This window comes from Engraulis encrasicolus, chromosome 15 (assembly GCF_034702125.1).
Source record: "Engraulis encrasicolus isolate BLACKSEA-1 chromosome 15, IST_EnEncr_1.0, whole genome shotgun sequence".
Taxonomy (NCBI): domain Eukaryota; kingdom Metazoa; phylum Chordata; class Actinopteri; order Clupeiformes; family Engraulidae; genus Engraulis; species Engraulis encrasicolus.
Window position 1 is genome coordinate 21899253 of NC_085871.1, and position 20000 is coordinate 21919252.

The 20000-nt window shown below is 45.2% G+C and overlaps 1 protein-coding gene across 1 annotated transcript in view; it reads right to left on the reverse strand.

The window, feature by feature from the left end:
* ppfia2 (PTPRF interacting protein alpha 2) overlaps positions 1–20000 on the reverse strand; it is a 368722-nt gene that overhangs the window by 33100 nt on the left and 315622 nt on the right. The window contains exons 14-22 of the mRNA XM_063217227.1: positions 18995–19057; positions 18611–18702; positions 17619–17757; positions 15606–15823; positions 8857–9094; positions 5127–5156; positions 4130–4257; positions 3675–3862; positions 2778–2868 (exon numbers count right to left, since the gene is read on the reverse strand). Coding sequence (XP_063073297.1) covers positions 2778–2868; positions 3675–3862; positions 4130–4257; positions 5127–5156; positions 8857–9094; positions 15606–15823; positions 17619–17757; positions 18611–18702; positions 18995–19057 — 1187 coding nt within the window. The remainder of the gene's footprint in view (positions 1–2777; positions 2869–3674; positions 3863–4129; positions 4258–5126; positions 5157–8856; positions 9095–15605; positions 15824–17618; positions 17758–18610; positions 18703–18994; positions 19058–20000) is intronic.

The following is a 20000-nucleotide window of genomic DNA, read 5'->3' on the forward strand; positions in this document are numbered from 1 at the left end:
GCGTGCCCACACACACACACACACACACACACACACACACACACACACACACACACACGTGCGTGCGCACACACACACACACACACACACACACACACACACACACACACGCACACGCACACGCACACAAATACACAGACGCACAAACGCACAGATGTAAATTATTTCCAACGAGCCAGTCTCCAAGACAGCAATACATTCTGCAGCTTCGATCATCATACTGCATGCAGGCAAGATTATGCACACACAAACACCAACCACACACAACCACGCACAGACACGCACACACACACAAACAAGTATACACATATACATGTACACAGGCACACAAAGTAAAGGATGTATTGCATGATGAAGACCACAGTTGTTTGAAGAACTCTGTAACACACGACAACACTCTCTTACACCAAGAGGCCTATACACATGCACACTTACATACACAAGCTGAAAAAGTAGGACGAGAGAACATGTTTTAATTCCACAACTGTCAACAGAGAGGACAGTCACAAACACAGTCAATAATGGCACGCAATGCAGATAAGAGACTCAAGACTTAGAGACGAGAGAACAGAGGAGTAGAAAAAGAGAATAAGAGAAAAGGAGAGAAAAAAGAATGTGAAAGTCGAAGGAGAAAGAAGAAGAGATTTCGATTTCCGCAAGCAAGTCAAACAACATGCTCTGTCTGGCAGGGGCATCCGAAGCAATCCACTTCACGATGCAGAGAGGACCGAACGCTAACAGCGAACACACGTGCGGCTAACACCGTTAGAGCCGAGGCATTTCCCCTCCTCCTCCAAACACACACTCACACACACGCAAATGCGCCCTCACACACACGCATACACATACAGTGCAAATGCACACACACTGTACATACAAACACAATACCTGGTCTTGATATGCTGTATTGAGAAGTGAGTGGTTAGTTGCAGAAAACAACAAAAGAGTAAATGCGAAACGAAAAAATATATACTTCCAAACAAAAATCCAAACAACAACAAAAAATACAAAAATACAAAAATATAAACAAATCATAGCATGTTTTTTTCTGTTGTTTTCGGTTTCTGAGGGACACAGTGTGTTTACCTAAGTCATGCATGGCAGAGCAATCTTTATTGGCTCCGGTGAGGTTTTAAGGCAACGTGGTAAGGAATTAAGGCACCACAGAGCGTGTTTAGGCACCGTATAGATTGTGGTTTCCTGCTAGGATTGTAAAATGCTCGGTACGTTTGGATGCTGAAGGGGTAACATTGTGGGTTTGGGGTGATTTAGGGTTGCCAGGCTCTTGCCCTGTCACCAGGGGGCTTCAGAGCTACACACACACACACACACACACAGAGGTCTGGTAGGAGCCAGGCTAGGTTTAGGGGCCAAGAGGGAAAAATAGCTGTAATTTGAAGAAAATACATTAAAACAGGGTAAGACTGGAATGATGAGAGATGCATAAAGTACAAGTAGAAGTATTCCTTCAGTGTATCCACCTCAATAAGTACAGCGGAATAACTTAATAAATCATGGACTAGTGTTCTCCTTACAGTAAGAGCACTTGAAGAGCTTATTTGGAAAACAGTGCATCTCCATTGCATTGCATTGCAAAATGCATTTCATATAGGTCGAAAAGTATGTTCTCAAAATATTTGAATGGCAAGAATTCACAAATAGGTGAAAGGACCTCTGAAAAGTCATTTTCAATAATAAAATGTAAAAGTCAAAAATGGTGGATACACCATTTTGCAAATGAACTCTTGACTTCTACTTCTACTGCTATGCATCTCTGGAAAACCCTAGGTAAGGTTGGGTGGTCTAGGGTTAAAGCTGTAGGGTGGAGGTGGGTTTGGGGGCCAGAGAGAAATAGAGAGCTGTACTGTAATTTGACAGTAGGTCTGCGCGTAGATTAATAGTCTCGGGGTCGAGAATCGATAGTTTTGGGGCTGGTCGGCTTTTGTCGCCGCTCTTTGTATTTCCTCCCAGTGTTCATGCCTCCTCATTGATTTCCACATGGTACACATGGGAGAGGAGATCAGAGGAGGGGAGAAGGGGAGGGGAGAGGAGGGGGAGGAGGGGAGAGGAGGAGAGGAGAGGAGAGGAGAGGAGGGGAGAGGAGGGGGAGGAGGGGAGAGGAGAGGAGGGGATGGGAGGGGAGAGGAGGAGAGGGAAGGAGGGGAGGTGAGAAGGGAGGAGAGAAGTGGAGAGGAGAGGTGGAGAGGAGAGGAGAGGGGAGGAGTGGGTTAAGTGAGACCTATTCTGAGATTTATTTCCACTGTATCAGCCTATAAAGACATCACAGAGCTACACATGGTCTATGGAGGATGTGGAGGAAGGGACGGGAGTGCTGAGGAAATTTATAAGGTATACAATGCTTACTGATGGGAATTGATGTCTACACTAAATGACTAAAATGCACCACAGAGGTGAACACCCTTTGGTAAGGAAGGATGGGTTTCCCATGACCTATTGACAAGAGCGGGGAAGGAGGGGGTAGGGGACAGGGGGCGGTGATTTATGAGTAATACACAAGGCTACTGGGAGAAAAATAGGGGGTGTCAACTGATGGTACTGAAAGCCTTTTTTGAAGGGGGTCATTGATAGGGTATGCACAATGCCTATTGCCAATTGACAGGACTGTAGCATACAGATGAATGACTGGGATTAACTGGGGGAGGGAGGTTGGGGCTGAATTAATGTATAAGGAAAACGGCATGATGCCCAATGCGGACTACGGGGGCTGTTCCACTCAACTGATTGGGGGGCCATTTGCGGTGAGATACGGTACTTACTTCTTTTTAAGCCGTCGGTCCTTCTCCGCCTGAGTGCCCAGCTTGCCCATGCCCATGTCCTGGCCCACCAGCTCTGGGTCCGACATGGCTCCTGTTGATACAAACCAGAGAAATTAGAATAGAGGAGAAATTTCACTCCCATTGGTTCCCATTGTAGCCAGTAAGCTACTCTACGTAAGTTCCTCTTGGATGCCCACTAGGAGGCGAATGCGGGCAAGTGAAAACCCCATTGACATCCATTAACTTGCCTGTGAAAAAAAGGCCATGAAAAAAATCACAGCATGAGATCAACTCAGGGCCCCCATAAAAAGAAAGCAGCCTTCCAATCGATTCCCCAAATTGTCCTTGCTTAGCGACAATGGAAGTATCCAAGTAGAACACAGTACATCAAGAAATAGCTTTGAGGTTGGTCCTTGTAATTTTTCACATTCAATAAGGTCTTAGTATTAACTATTTAATGTCTTATAAGTACTATGAGATGTGAAGTTGCTTGTGCCCACCTTGCCCTGGAGGTACGGCGTGCATTATAGGGTTAATGTACTCTAAGTCCTATGAGATGTGTAGTTGCTTGTGCCCTGCTCACCTTGTCCATGCCCTTATCCCATCATCATCTCCTTGTGAGCGAGGTGGTGTGCCAGGCGCCCCTTCTCCTTCTAAGTTACTTAGTGTGGCTTTAATATCTTATTAAGGTCGTATAGGGTCTTATAGATCTATTACAAAGTCTGTTACATGTTAGGAGAGATGTATTTGCTGGTGCCCACCATGACAGGTACCCCTTCTCCTTCTCTTTTTTAGTCATATAGTGGTGCTATATTGTCTTACTAAGGTCTTAGAATTAAGTATTTAATGTCTTATATAGTAAGTCCTATGAGATGTGTAGTTGCTTGTGCCCCTTACCTTGCCCATGCGCTTGTGCCATCATCATCTCCTTGTGCACGAGGTGGTGCGCCAGGCGTCCCTTCTCCTTCTTGCCAAAGAGGCGTCCAATGGAGGACTTGATGCCCTTCCTCTTGGTTGGCTTGTTGAGCGAATCCGAGCTGCTGGCCACGCTGCTCAGGGCACTGGCGTCCGCATCCAGGCCCAGCCTGTATCAAGTGTATAGGCACACGCGCAGCGCACATGCGGACACACACCGTTGATTTTAAAGCATGTCACACATCAACATCCATGTGACCCTCTGAAGCTACCCACAGAAGCTACACTGTCAAAACATGTCAGGTAAAGGACAAAACTTTTACATGTCTGAAACACAAGAAAAACCTAAGTATTGATTGAACAGTTACACATAATGAACATCATACATCGTGAGTCTGCATGTTTGCAAATGTGCATGCCTTTCCATGCTAACTCACCCTCGAGCGTCGTTGTGCGAGGAGGCCGGTAGTGTGTGCGTCATCCGGACCTGACGAGGTGTCGGGGGAGGGGAGGTCTCACACCTGATGGTGGCCTTGTCCTCCCTGCCATCTTCATCCACCGCGATCTGGTGAAAGGATACGGGCAAAAATTACTATCTTTTGCACAGGAGAATTCATACAAACGTACAGCTCCATGTACAGCTGGAAACTCACAGTGTTAGCAGATTTTGAGCCATGTGAAGTCACTAAGACAATAATAATAATTACAAAATGGCAGGTAACAATTAGTACAGACACTAAGCAGTCCATTCACTTTTTAAGTAGGCTACTTACTGTAAGTACTGTATGTTTGGATTTTTTGTATCTGTAGTGTCTGTCATACAGTATCTGAAAGTGAAAGCCGAAAGCCCAACTGGGAAACTCCAACTCCCATTGTCATTGTGACACAGCACTCCACAGCACACAAGTGTTCACTGCACACAATGAATTTGCATTTATGCTTCATCAGTGCAAGGGGGCAGTCCCCAATGGCGCCCCAAGGGAGCAGTGCTGTGGGACAGTACCCTCAGTCAGGAGGAGGATGGGGGAGAGCACTGGTTCATAACTCCCCCCACCAACCTGGTGGGTCAGGAGTCGAACCGGCAACCTTTGCGCTACAAGTCCGACACTCTAACCGCTTACCCATGACTGCCATCTACAGTGCTAGTCTAATCCATTTAATAATGTTTCCATTCTACCGGTAACTTCAAACAAAGCATTTGAAATATGATAATGGATGTACAAAAGTTTGTACATAGATTTATTGTTGTATGGTAATGGTACTATTGTAGATCTCTATCCAATCTTTCATCCATCCATCCATGAAACATAATCCTCAGTTAATTGCACTTTAGGAAGGGTATGCACCATGGTTTGAACTGTGGCTACATAATAGACAATGCATTACAGTAACATTAGAGTCACAGAGTACATGTCACTGATATTATGTCCTCACCTTTCTCCTGTGTTTCCTCAGGTCACTAGGCTGTGAAAGATGAAAAAAAGATATATAAAATTTGAATTAAAACATTGTTTTTTTTTAAGTTCAACCAAACACAAAGGCTATACAGTAAATCAACACAATGAAAGATGTTGTTGCATATCAACAGGGCCGCTGACAGCTTTGGCTGGGCCCAGGACAAAGTCATCTGAAAGGGCCCCACACCCAATATATACTATACACTGTTATGAGGACCCAATTCTGGGCCACCCTCTCTCCCTGAGCCCAGGACAGGAGACCTGGTTGCCCCCCCCCTGCATATCACAGTACAATAATAATGGATTTTGCATTATTAATATGATGCAAACTATGACCTAAAAAGGTCATGAACGTACCCTAAAATACACACATTACTTATGTATGTTGTGTATTTTTTGCTGCAAAAAAGCTTCATTTTACATCCTTAACAAAATACTGCTTTCACCCCCACCTTCAATTTATGAAGAAACAGAAACAGAAATCAATGCAGAGCAGAACCACAAATATAGTTACTGATTTGTTAAAAAAATAAAAATAAATAATAATTTAAAAAATATACATATATAATAAAGGGCACACCCTCTGAACTAACATGTATCCAATTGATCAATAAAAACCCCAGCGCCAGAGCAGACCAGAGCAGTGTACGCCCTCCACCCCCACACAGAGCCCTGTAGACTCAGGGGGGAGCAGAGAGCAAGCACAGCAGAATCATGACAAGACAGACAATAATAGAATAATGGGATCTTTTTTTGCAAAGTCTACTTCAGCCAGACTTGCATAGGTACTCTAGGTGTAATGTACGTATACTGCCTATGTCTAATTGTCTATGTCCACACCTAAAGTCTATGTCTATGTCTGCATGGGAAAGTAAGAAACGAAATTTACATTTTTTTTGTATGACCAGCGCATGTTAAGAAATTGACAATGAAGCCGACTTGACCTCAGCCACAGGCCCAAATCCTTTGACGTCAAATAATTCTGGATCAGAATGAATATAAACGACTATATTTCCTAAATACAGGTCAGTACATGCTAAACAATTGTAGTGTTAATTCAACCCTTAATTACAACGGGACCAAATATACTCTAGTCGATGTTAATTTGGCTCTCTAAGTGTTGAATTAGTGTAACACTGCACTTCTATATTGTGGATTTTTTTTTTTTGCATTTTAGGCATTGTGAGGAAGAGGAAAAGAATATAGAACTGAGAGAAATAGCATGGAAGGGAGTAGGAGAATGGGGATGGAAGGAGGAGATTCTGAGGAAGAGAAGAGAAGAGAAGAGAAGAGAAGAGAAGAGAAGAGAAGAGAAGAGAAGAGAAGAGAAGAGAAGAGAAGAGAAGAGAAGAGAGATTCAAAGCTCGTTTATTTAACCATCTGTGCGTCATCTTACAAACAAATCATCCTTCACTTACAATCCAATGTGAGTGGTATCCCCCCCCCCACCCCCCCAATTACACATTTAAAACCACCTCCCCATTCGCAGCTTTGTGACACAACAAGCCCCCCACTCCCCATACAGCCATAAAAGAGTCCATCTCCTCAATAAGTCTGCCATACGCATACTCAATTTTGACCCGCGCTGCCACCATTCCTTGGCAGACTTCAAGTGGATCACAGGACCCCACCCCCAGCAACTTGCTTTTCCGTGTTTTCCAGATGGCTAACTTGGCAGACCCCAGCAGAAAGTTAATTAGGCACACCTCATTTTTTCTCTTCACACTGTACCCAAGCCCACTGATAAACAGTTCCTGTGAAAAGACCACCCCAATTTTTAAAAACCACAATTTGAGACACTCAAAAAGTTCCCCAAGCCTTTCACATGTTAAAAAAAGGTGTACAACAGTCTCCTCCCTCCCACAAAACAAACAGTTCTCCCCTACTGCTGGATCAAGCCGTGCTACATGTCTATTTGTTGCAATCGGCCAATGGACAAGAGAAGAGAAGAGAAGAGAAGAGAAGAGAAGAGAAGAGAAGAGAAGAGAAGAGAAGAGAAGAGAAGAGAAGAGAAGAGAAGAGGAAGGTGAGACGCAGAAGGGAGGAGGGGTGATAGTTTATTTTTAGCCTGGTGGTGTTGGCTACAGAAGCTGGAGAATACTGAAGCGCATCTGGAGTGATAGGGACCTTAACTTCCTCCACACCCACATCAAGGAAGTGTGTGTGTGTGTGTGTGTGTGTGTGTGTGTGTGTGTGTGTGTGTGTGTGTGTGTGTGTGTGTGTGTGTGTGTGTGTGTGTGTGTGTGTGTGTGTGTGTGTGCGCGCTAGCGTGCGTGAGTGCGTGCGTGCGCGAATGCGAGTGTGTGTGCATGTGCGTGTGCGTGTGAGTGTGCGTGTGCGCGTGCGTGTGTGAATGTGTATGCGTGTGCATGGGCTAGCACTTCTGTCAGCATGTCAGTGTGCTGATACCAAGTGTTTGAAGGGAAGGGAATAGAAGGGAAGGGAAGGGAAGGGAAGGAAAGGAATGAGAGCAGAAGAGAGCAGGATGAGGAATGAGTGTTCTCTGAGAGGCAATCAACACTTCCACGATGATACAAAGCACTGCATCAGTGACGACTCCTCTAGCATCTACATCTACGGAGCAATATATCTACATAGCTATTTTTGTGCCCTTTCACTGCAGTAACACAACTGATCTCGGCTACAAGAGCATACTGTAGTCAGTTGAAAAGCTGTTAAGACAGTGTAGGGATCATTTTGGAGCCATTAATGCCTCTTTTCCACTGCCAGTTTTCTGGTAGGTCTGCAGCTCGACACATTGTGACTCGGCTGACACTTTTTATGTTTTACAATTGAGCTGTGTCATGCCTATTCGAAAAGCTAAAAGTGGCGGCCGAGTCGAACTGTGTCGAGCTGTAGGCTTACCAGAAAAACGGCAATGGAAAATAGGCAATAGTCTTAGCAAAATGTCCCTGTGTCATTTTGAAGTGTAATGCAATGCAACATTTTACAGCACACAGCCTACTACAGGAGAGAGCGTTTCACAAAGGCCCCCATGGCAAAGCACTGATAGGTAGATTTGGGTTAGTGTGTGGTTAGTACAGCCCCCCAGGGGACGTTGGAGAGCCCTTGGGGGGCGATGAGAAAGATACAGTTGAGAGGGAGCGGTGCATAGTTGTCATTGGCATTAGTCAATTAAATTTGCAAAATACTAAGGTTGGTATACTTATGGTGAGGTCAAGGGGGTGTTGAGAGGCTTAGGATGAGGTCCAGGGGGCGCTTGCTCAAAAAAGGTTGATAATCACTTTAAATTTTAAACAGTAAAAAAGTGAGCTAGGGGGGTGGAGAGTCCATTGGGTGGGGAGGAGGTGGTGATGGAGGCTCTGTGCTGGTGCACGCTCCCTCTCCCACCTCCACCCTATGATTTTCAGTTGCGTGGACCTTGTTTATGACTTTCACTTATTTACAGAATTGTGTACATGTCTACCCTGTCATGTTTATTTTTCTTAGAAATGTAGTGCTGTACAGATGGGTTCTCCTTTTTTGTTTTCCCCTGGCTGCACGACCCTGGCTGTGCACAACTCAACCTCTGATTGTTGAAAACCACTGTTGGTCAAAGAATTTGCTCACGTGGTTGGCTGCCAGTGTCTTTCCCCTCCTCACAACACCATGTTTATAAACAAAACAAAAAACATGTATTTCTCTCTCTGTATTAAATTGACTGCACCCGACCGCTCCATGTTAATGGCAACCCTTACTGTACATACCAGTGTCATGACGCCCATGCGCTCCATGTCCCGGGCGGGCGACCGTGGCGTGAGCTTGGGCGTGGAGTGTCCGCTGGGCGGGGAGGAGGAGGCCAGGGAGGAGGCGGTGGCGGAGGCAGTGATGGCGCCGTGGTGGTGCCCGCGCGCCAGGTTCAGGCCCTCCAGACTCACGCTCGCCACGCGGTTCTCGATCTCCTCCGCACGGAGCTCCGTAGACTCCTTCTCTTCCTGGATCAACCTGACGGGGGACATAACATGATTACGTTATTACATTACATTACATTACATTGCTTTCAGGGCCGTATTAAAATGGCCTAGGGCCCCTAGGCTACAGGCTGCTGTGGGGCCCCCTGGAAGACAAATTTCACGACATATTTACGTAGACAGTGTCATCATTTCCAGCTAGGAAGTAAGGATAGTGTGTCTACCAACTGCACTCAGCACGACAGATGATTTTTTTTGCTGTTGTCACAATTCTGTAAATTTTAGCCAATCAGGGGCCCCCTGGCAGGTGGGGGTCCCTAGGCTGCAGCCATGTCCAGCCTGTGCATTGATCCGGCCCTGATTGCATTACATTGCATTTGGCAGACGCTTTATAACCAAAGCGACTCTCAAATGAGGATATACTGTAATCATAGCCAACAGTATATATAATATGTAAAATGCATAGATACACAAAACACAAGTCAACTCCACAGAAGAACAATATCCTGCACTTTTGCTTGATTCTATTAGCCTGGCAAACCAAACGGTGAGATTAAATGTGAAGTCTGGCCTCGATCAATGAGACATGGGAGTTGATGGGAACAACCCATTGTTTTTCAAACTGTGTCTGTGCCTATTGGCCAACGCTTTGTCGTCACTCCCTCAAACCCTGTCCGCTTTGCATCCAAAGATTCTAAACAAATAAAAACAAATCTCCTGGGTTGTGATTGGTCTGCCAGTTTCAGGGCATGGTGCATTGTCCGAGGCTAGACCCACTCGCAGGCAAAAATAATTGTAGCCACTGGCGGGTGGGGCTAGTTTACTAGGCTATGATTCTCCATCATGTTCTTTTTTTATCAGAGGGAAAAATTCAGTTGAATTGTTTGGTATTCCTGCTGTGTTACTATCATCTACGGCTGCACTTGATAAAGTAACCTAACCTCACATTGCTCCAGAGACTGAAATCAGTACCTTCTACCTAATACAAGCGTAACAGTAAGTGTCTTTGGATACCTTCAATGAAGTGCAATGCAATGTCCTGTAATGTCATGTAATGTATGAGAAAAGCTGTCCATGGATCTACCAGAATGGAATGCGGACATGGGAGGGCCTGTTGCTGGTGAAGTAAATTGCATTCAGGACAGGGCACATCCGCAACGCTTTTCAGTTACTTGTAAACCTTTCATGAGGAGAAGATTCCTCCTTAATCTACTTTCTATTCACATTCCTGAGTTCTTTTGTACGGTATTGTTGCACTACAGCAACGCGGAGGAAATTGTGAACAGCATGAGCATATATACCGGTACACACTTAATCAATAGCCTGTTGTGTGTGTGTGTGTGTGTGTGTGTGTGTGTGTGTGTGTGTGTGTGTGTGTGTGTGTGTGTGTGTGTGTGTGTGTGTGTGTGTGTGTGTGTGTGTGTGTGTGTGTGTGTATGTATGTGTGTGTGTGTGTGTGTGTGTTTGTGTGTGTGTGTGTGTGTGTGCAGGCCCGCCGACAGGGGGGACAAAGGGGTATGTTGTCCCGGGCCCAGGGAGATAGGGGGCCCAGAATTGGGTCCCCATTACATTGTATGTATTGGGTAAGGGGCCCTTTCAGATGACTTTGTCCCGGGCCCAGCAAAAGCTGTCAGCGGCCCTGTGTGTGTGTGCGTGCGTGCATGCGTGAGTGCATGTGTGCGTGCATGCGCGTCTGTGCGTGCCTATACTGAAGCATATCTACTGTAGATCAATGTTCTACAGTGTGTTTGGAATCCGAGCACCATGCGCGTTCTTCCTGGTTCTTGCAGGGAGCACAGACAAAAAGATATAATGCCTTAAAAGACCTGACAGCAAAGGAAAATACACAGTACAATCTGTGTTGTTTCTAAAGGCACCATTACACGTGTGAGAAAACAACAGCCTGGTTGTCTCAGCTCTGCTCTTGTCACGATGATGGCATTTCCAAAAACAGCAGCATGATTCACAAGGCGTGAGGAGTACAAACACCTACAGCTGCTGCACAGCAAAGGGGAACACACAAACATGCACACAAACATGCGCTCACGCACGCACGCACGCACGCACGCACGCACGCACGCACGCACTCACGCACACACACACACACACACACACACACACAGAGCAACTCCAGCCTCATAGCTCATCACTATCAGCCTCATAGCTCCACAAACAAACAACAAACAATGTTTTTGTCCTCATATCTAAGTTAATTCGGATAAGAATCGACATACGGCACCTCCAGGCATTCATTTTTCAGCCTCATACCTTCACAATCATCACAGGCTCAGGAGAATAAGCACTGGGAATCACAGATAGTGATACTTTTCAATGGTGGACGTGTGTCCCTTAACTGTGATTTGGATAAGAAGGGTCTGATATGTGTCATGAATTGTGAAGAAATTAATCTCTTCTTAACTGCACAAACAGCACAGGCTCAGAATAACAACACACTGATCACATATAGTGGTGCATTTTGCTGATGTATCTGACTTTCTCTATGTCTATGTTTTATTTGTTTAATGTCCATTTTAGTATTGGTACATGCTGTATTTGAAGGTCAAATGTCAAATGTCAACTTGTAACACTTCCACAATATAGTCTTCCTATCATCAGTATCACTGCCATAGAACTCTCTGTTATCATCAGTATCGTTTCCATGGGTACTGTCTTCTGTCATCAGTATAGTTTCCATGGTTTTCTCTGCTCTGCTGAGTGAGATGCCTGTTGCCCATGGCGATGACATGAGCCATGAATCATACCGCATCACAGTCACAGAGCAGAGAGTTTCAGGTCGTGTGTACACCCTGTCGGTCATGTCAGCCCAGCATGAGTGTGTGTGTGTGTGTGTGTGTGTGTGTGTGTGTGTGTGTGTGTGTGTGTGTGTGTGTGTGTGTGTGTGTGTGTGTGTGTGTGTGTGTGTGTGTGTGTGTGTGTGTGTGTGTGTGTAGGTGGACCAGAGCTCTGTGTTTATGTGTCTCAGTGGCCATGTCTGCCCAGTGTGTGTGAATGTGTGTGTGTGTGTGTGTGTGTGTGTGTGTGTGTGTGTGTGTGTGTGTGTGTGTGTGTGTGTGTGTGTGTGTGTGTGTGTGTGTGTGTGTGTGTGTGTGTGTGTGTGTGTGTGTGTGTGTGTGTGTGTGTGTGTGTGCGCGCGCGTGTGTGTAGGTGGACCAGAGCTCTGTGTTTGTGTCTCAGTGGCCATGTCAGCCCAGTGTGTGTGTGTTTGTGTGTGTGTGTGTGTGTGTGTGTGTGTGTGTGTGTGTGTGTGTGTGTGTGTGTGTGTGTGTGTGTGTGTGTGTGTGTGTGTGTGTGTGTGTGTGTGTGTGTGTGTGAGAGAGAGAGAGTCTGAGTGGCCATGTCAGCCCAGTGTGTGTGTTTGTGTGTGTGTGTGTGTGTGTGTGTGTGTGTGTGTGTGTGTGTGTGTGTGTGTGTGTGTGTGTGTGTGTGTGTGTGTGTGTGTGTGTGTGTGTGTGTGTGTGTGTGTGTGTGTGTGTGTGTGTGTGTGTGTATGTGTGCGTGTGTGTCTCGACGGCCATGTCAACACAGCATGTGTGTGATCCGTTCTCACTAGTGGGAGTCTGTCGGCCAGCTGAAGCCAAAGGTCCCGAGCCAAGACCATCTGTATAAGACGCGGAGTGTGTGTTTGTGTGTGTGTGTGTGTGTGTGTGTGTGTGTGTGTGTGTGTGTGTGTGTGTGTGTGTGTGTGTGTGTGTGTGCGTGCGTGTGTGCGTCTGTGTGTGTGCCTGAGTGTGTGTGTGTGTGTGTGTGTGTGTGTGTGTGTGTGTGTGTGTGTGTGTGTGTGTGTGTGTGCGTGCGTATGTGTGTGTGTGTGTGTGTTCGTGTTTGTGTGTGTGTGCGTGTGCATGTGCGTGTGCGTGTAAATGCATGTGTAAATGTGTGTGTATCTGTTTGTGCATATTGTGATTCACTCAGAAGCCTGATAAAAACCTGACTTTGCCACATCTTCAGAATGTATTGACTTCAACCAACCAAACCGCATATTATTTTTAATCTATAGACAATGCTGTTGTTGACAGCTGTCAGTCCTTGACTGCGATTTGTAACAACGTCCAACATTTTTCCGTATATTCTTCAACACATAGCAGGTCCTGCTTCATCATGGCAAGGGTTGGCGTGCCGTCCATGTCCAACAAGGCAGACTCAATAACGCATCCATTGTGTCCAACCTCGCTGACTCACTATCATGTTTGCCTCATCCAACATGGCAAACACATTGTATGTGCCTGATCCAAGGACTCACTATATCCCTATGATGATGGCATATAGCTTTCCTGGTTCTAACCAGACCATGGCTGTGTCTCAAATCACGCACTTGTGCACTTCGGGCACTGCTTTTCAGTGCCTAGGGCGCTCACACTGAAAATTTCAGTTGAGCCAGTGCACTGAAAGTGCAAGGATGATTCCCAAACAATGGTGGAAAAATGCAGTGCTTGAAAGATGGACACTGCATACACTAAACGGCGGCCATGTTGACAATGACACGGAGGAAATGTGGCATTCAGTTCAGTAGAAGAGTTTGGTCAGCAGTCTCGTAATTCTGTAAGTAATATTGATGGGACACCAACCTTTTTATGCCAACCAAAGTATTGTATGTGTGATTGTTGTCCTTTGGGGTGAAGGACATGGAAATACAAGCACCAGATGCTGTGCATTGTAAACAGTAGGCAACTCATATTTTGGCAAGCTAATGCCATGCTCAGCCGTCACTTCCAGTGAGGGCACAGTGCATAGTGCTCAATTTTTTCCACAACACTATGCACTAAAGACCTCAGTGCACTGTGTGCACTGTGCACTGACTGTCAGTGCACTGACACAAGTGCGTGATTTGAGACATAGCCATTATCACAAGTGAGATAAGGTCTGGAGACCGGCAACTGAATTTCTCGTAGGGGAGGTGTGGTTTATGATTGTCAACTGTCATTTATTAGCCATGACGAATGTATCTTTTGGTATATACATAGCCCATTTCCAATCGTGACAGCTGTATTCAAACAAACTGCAAGCTTCCATTTGTTGAGTAATATGCATCATCATCTCTTCATCCTTCCCCCCTCTTTCGGATTGGCTCCCTACCTCAGGCTAGTGCTTTGGGACGGACATCAATGCCGTCTTTCAGATCGGAGCGATTGTGCGAAGCAGAATGGGATTTCCAAGACTAGTGTCTAGCGGCTCCCGTAGCAGCATCATAGCGAGCATCTGTGCATCCAATTTCCCACTATGTTAACTCACAACTGTATTCACCTGATCCAGCATGACTTTAGAGTCTGTGGCATCATGACGAACGCCTGCATACCGTGTCAGAAGTATTCATCTAATCCAACATGGCTGACACGCTACCATCATAGAGGTAGAACATTAGACTAGAGGTGACCCCGCCCCCCTTTTCATAGCAATCTGTGGCAGCCATTATTTGTAGGTAGACCTGAGAAATGGGAATGAGTGGAGAAGGAGGCTCACCTCTGTCAAAAAATGGCTTAATAATGTGAAAATGTCCATCAACACACTATACAAGGACAATAGTTGAAGTGTGTTGCTAATAGAGATGTACAGGATCCAAGATCCGGTTCCGGATCCGGCAGGATAATAGGGTTTTTCAGACTATCCGGATCCGGCAGGATCTTAAGCAGTGGATCCGGTATCCGGCAGTTACCTAAAAATCAGGATCTGGGGCATCTCTACTTTTTATGTAGCCTAGGCTTTTCAGTCAGTCTTTCACAACCCCAATCGCTGCATGGAGTGAAAGGCCTTTGGAAGCGGCCGTTGAAGGCAGTGTGGCAGTAAGCCAATGAATCTTAAAAATAAGTTTGCACCAACGTAATAAAAAGGGCCCACGTGTGCAAGTTGGCTATGTGTTTCAACCCTTTCATAGGATCCGGTATCCGGTTCCGGATCCGGCAGGATCTTAAGTAGTGGATCCGGTATCCGGCAGCATCCTAAAAATCAGGATCCGGTGCATCTCTAGTTGCTAAATATGTACATAATTAATATCATTTGATTTTTAAATGTATTTTATCAACTCATATGATTTAACCCCTTAAGACACGGCTTTATGCATTTGTTGTTACCAGTATGGTAATGACCAAGTCGTGGTGCATTACTAAAGTGCCTGTGTTGTGTTATAGTATTGTAGTGCTATGGTAGGTACATTTCAATGACTATTACAGCATGCCACTGGAGGTATGGCGTGCATTAAGGGGCTACGTAGATATTTAGCCTGACATTTCAAATCTGGTCTTTGATTAATCTGTTACTTCATATTCACACAGTTTTAGTCCATTTTTTGAGAGGCGTGGACGTGTTTTCCATTGACTTGCATTGACTGAAGGTGCCTAGTACACTACCTACAGAATATGGGAGGCGCCATGTGCCGTTTCCCAGTGCTGTCGCAAATTGCCGTGTCACCTCTAGTTTAATGTTCTACCTCTATGGCTACCATACACTTAATCTGACTGTTCAAACATGGCTGACGCGGGATACCATACACTGTATTTGCCTGTTCTAAGATTGCGGACAGCAGCACTCACCGTATCTCCTTGTTGATGGCGTCCAGCTGCTCCTGGAGCATCATGGCCAGCGTCTGTGCGTCCGAGTGTCCGCTGGGAGACAGCAGGTCCATGGAGCTGAACAGCGTCTCGCGGTCGTCGTCATCGATGTCCGACATCTCCGTGTCGCTCTCGAACGGGTGGCCGCCAAGCATGCCCAGCTGCTGCGAACGCCACTCCTGCTCGCCCAGAGACTTGGCCTGAGGTTAAAGGTCAAACCAAAGGGAAAAAACCCATTACCAATTAAAAGAGAGAAAACTATTTCTGAGTTCAAGATTGAAGCATAGGAAATGCATTACCAAAATAACAAACAACAAAGAGAGAAAACAGTTTCTCAATGACTGTAAACAGGTGACATTTAGTTGTGTTACCTAATTACACATACTGTACTTTCGTACATAGTATATACTGTACAGTAGACTGGAAGTGGTGATTGAAAAGGATTAAAAATCAATGCATCAATGGATTCTCAAGGGCAACAATCAATTCAGCCTTGGATTCAGGGCAAAAAGAGAGCGGAAGGAGAAAATAAATACCGTAGTTTGGTCAGGTGGAAAGAGGACATGTCCATGAAAATAAAAAATGGAAAGAGACGGAAAATGGGAAAAAATAGAGCAAAATTGAAAACCATGAACAGCACAAGGTTGTAGAACTAATACAAGGTCTGAGCAGAATCTCAAACACAGCAAGAACACATCTGACCACAATGCATTAGAGAATACAATTAGGTTCAGTTCAACTTCCAGTTGAAATGAACCACTTTAAAACCTCTTCATCTTTCAAAGAACTCTGCTACACTAATGTACAGTATATGTGCCCTCATTTTCACTTCTATTTCTTTGTATCCAAATGCAATAACTTACAATACAGCAAGTAAAAATGTGTCCTATTTTATAATAGTTGTACTTCTTTGTATATAATTTCCATATGTCCTGTCTGTGTTCTCTCCGTCTAAGGTAGGTTTCCATGCCTCGCTGAGAAAAAAATCCCTGGGGCGCTGAAGTTTCTATGCTAAACTATTACCCACTCTCTCTCTCTCTCTCTCTCTCTCTCTCTCTCTCTCTCTCTCTCTCTCTCTCTCTCTCTCTCTCTCTCTCTCTCTCTCTCTCTCTCTCTCTCTCTCTCTCTCTCTCTCTCTCTCTCATTTTGTCTCAGTTTCTTGCAATCTCTCATATTTTTTCCTCTGTCCTTTCCCTCTCCATCTCCACCTATCTAGCTCTCTGTTTCTATACACACATATCCCCCGATTTCTATTATACTTCTCACATTTTCTTCCTTGTCCGTTCTCTCTCCCACTCTGTCCACCTGTCTCTCTCTCTCTTTCTACACATATGTATACATTCCACATGCAGGGGACTGCACTGCATAATGTGCAGGCATGAGTGGACTACATGTTGCCTATGTCAAGGCTGGACCTTAGTCACTATAACTCCTGCACCTCTCTCACACACACACACACACACACACACACACACACACACACACACACACACACACACACACACACACACACACACACACACACACACACACACACACACACACACACACACACACACACACACACACACACACACACACACACACACACACACACACACACACACCCTCTCCCTTTTCTCTCTCTAGCTCTCTCTCACACACACAAACTCTGTCATATCACTCCCTGCCTCCCAAGCTTCGACAAAACAATGAACTGACTGCTGAGCCTCTGTCCTTTACATACACTCTGTATGTTTGCTCCTCAACATGGTGTGTGACCTTTTTTGACTCTGAAGAAGACGCACCACGTCGAAACGTTAGTCATGCTTGCACCACAATAAATATCAGCAAAACGTATCCTGTGTGCTCCAGTCATCCTTGGCCCATTCTCCTCTGAAGTGGACCAGCTTGTTTTCAACTGAATACAGTCCCAGACTGTGAACACCAAAAAGGCTAGAGTGCAAGGGACCTTCTTTCCTATGGTGTGGCACAAGTCAAGTGTGTTGCCCTCACCTTCTGCTCGTCCCGCCGAAGCCCCAGGCGACCTCTGCGCGGCCTGCGGATGACCTTGGTGGACCTGTAGTGGTCCGACTGCGTCTCCGCCAGAGAGCCCAGAGAGAAGCGCAGCTCTGCCGACGTATCCAGATGAGAACTGGAGACGGGGAAACAGAGACAGAGAGGACAGCAAGGGAGAGGAAAATGAGAGAAAATGAAGAACATTAGGGAACTTGCATGTTATAGGAAGAGAATGTGTGTGTGTGTGTGTGTGTGTGTGTGTGTGTGTGTGTGTGTGTGTGTGTGTGTGTGTGTGTGTGTGTGTGTGTGTGTGTGTGTGTGTGTGTGTGTGTGTGTGTGTGTGTGAGAGAGAGAGAGAGAGAGAGAGAGAGAGAGAGAGAGAGAGAGAGAGAGAGAGAGAGAGAGAGAGAGAGAGAGAGAGAGACATGGTGAGATAGACAATGAGAAAAAGAAAAAGAGACCGAGTCCAAGAGGAAAGAAGAAAGATTAAAGGATCATTGAAATAGAGAAATATTGCCAATGAAAGCAATGTAGTAATGCAAAGGAGGGTTTATAATAAAACTAGCTCCAGATGTGTTCTGTGATATTCAGACTTAAGCAGATGCATCTGCTAATTTAATAGCACATCTGTTATGGAGGGAACACAGCAACATCCCAACACAACTCATGCCTTACTCATGACATAAGCAAAATAAACTGTCCCATCGAGAGTATATCCAACTCTATTTTCCCATCTCTCACTTCCTCTGGTACTTGTACTAACTCTCTCTCTCTCTCTCTCTCTCTCTCTCTCTCTCTCTCTCTCTCTCTCTCTCTCTCTCTCTCTCTCTCTCTCTCTCTCTCTCTCTCTCTCTCTCTCTCAGGCCATGCCTTTTATGGTCTGTCTGCCTGTCTGTCTGTCTGTCTGTCTGTCTGTCTGTCTGTCTGTCTGTCTATCTGTCTGTCTCTCTGTCTCTCTCTCTCTCTTTTCCTCTCCCCCTTCTTCTTACCGTGACAGTGTGGGTTCTGTAAGTGATCCGGCTCGCTGCCTGAAGGCGTCCAGCTCCACTCTTAACTTGTCAATTTCGTCGGCCAGGTGAGACTGAATAAAACATAAATAAATTCATAAAATACTCATATATGAAAACAGTAAAACCTCTTCTAAATTAATTTTATAAGTTATTATAAAATTAATGAAACGAAAACACTGAAATCTCTTAGCAGTTTCAGATGTGCCGTACCTAATGTAGAGCTACACATTTCATTTACAAACGAGACCAATAAATCCATAAGAAATTGCAAACACCACATCTTTAGGAAATAACACAGCATTAAGAAATGGGGTCCACTGCAAATTTTTCTTCATGCATGTACTCTGTATTTTCCAAACCTACTTTGTCATGGATGGAGTCCTCCAGCTGTTTCCGGTAGTTCTCTGAGTCCTGTATTAAAATGTTCTGTGGAGAGAGAGAGAGAGAGCGAGAGAGAGCGAGAGAGAGAGAGAGAGAGAGAGAGAGAGAGAGAGAGAGAGAGAGAGAGAGAGAGAGAGAGAGAGAGAAAGTGTGTGTGTGTGTGTGTGTGTGTGTGTGTGTGTGAGAGAGAGAGAGAGAGAGAGAGAGAGAGAGAGAGAGAGAGAGAGAGAGAGAGAGAGAGAGAGAGAGAGAGAGAGAGAGAGAGAGAGAGAGAGAGAGAGAGAGAGAGAGAGAGAGAGAGAGAGAGAGAGATGATGTAAGTAGAGCATCACTATGACCAATTTATATCCAAAAAAGGTCTAGGAGGCCGCCTGTGCACATGTGCTTGGGGATTTACAGCTTCATGGGCACAATGCCACTTTGTATCCTGAGAGGGAACATTATTAGAAAGTTGCTATAACCCATTTGTAACAATAAGGTCTAGTAGGCACCCAATAAATATGTGCCTTTTGATTTATTTCTACTAGATGGGCACAATACTACTTTGTATCCTGAATGTCCGAGGGTACAATGCCACTTCATGGGCACAATGCCACTTTGTATCCTGAGAGGGAACGTTATTAGAAAGTTGCTATAACCCATTTGTTACAATAAGGTCTAGTAGGCACCCAATAAAAATGTGCCTTTTAATTTATTTCTTGATGGGCACAATACCACTTTGTATCCTGAATATCCAAGGGAACGAGAGGGAACGTTATTAGAACATTACTATAACCCATTTATAACAATAAGGTCTAGGGGCACCCAATAAATATGTGCCTAGAAATAGCAACAGCAACAGCAACAGCAACAGCATTTGTGTAGCCCATTAACTGTCATTCAATGTGCCAAAGAGAAAAGAAGGAGAAGACAGAAGAAAAAAAATGTACAAGAAAGTAGATAACTTACTATGTAGTATGACCAAAGGCAGAGAAAAATAAAGCTGTTC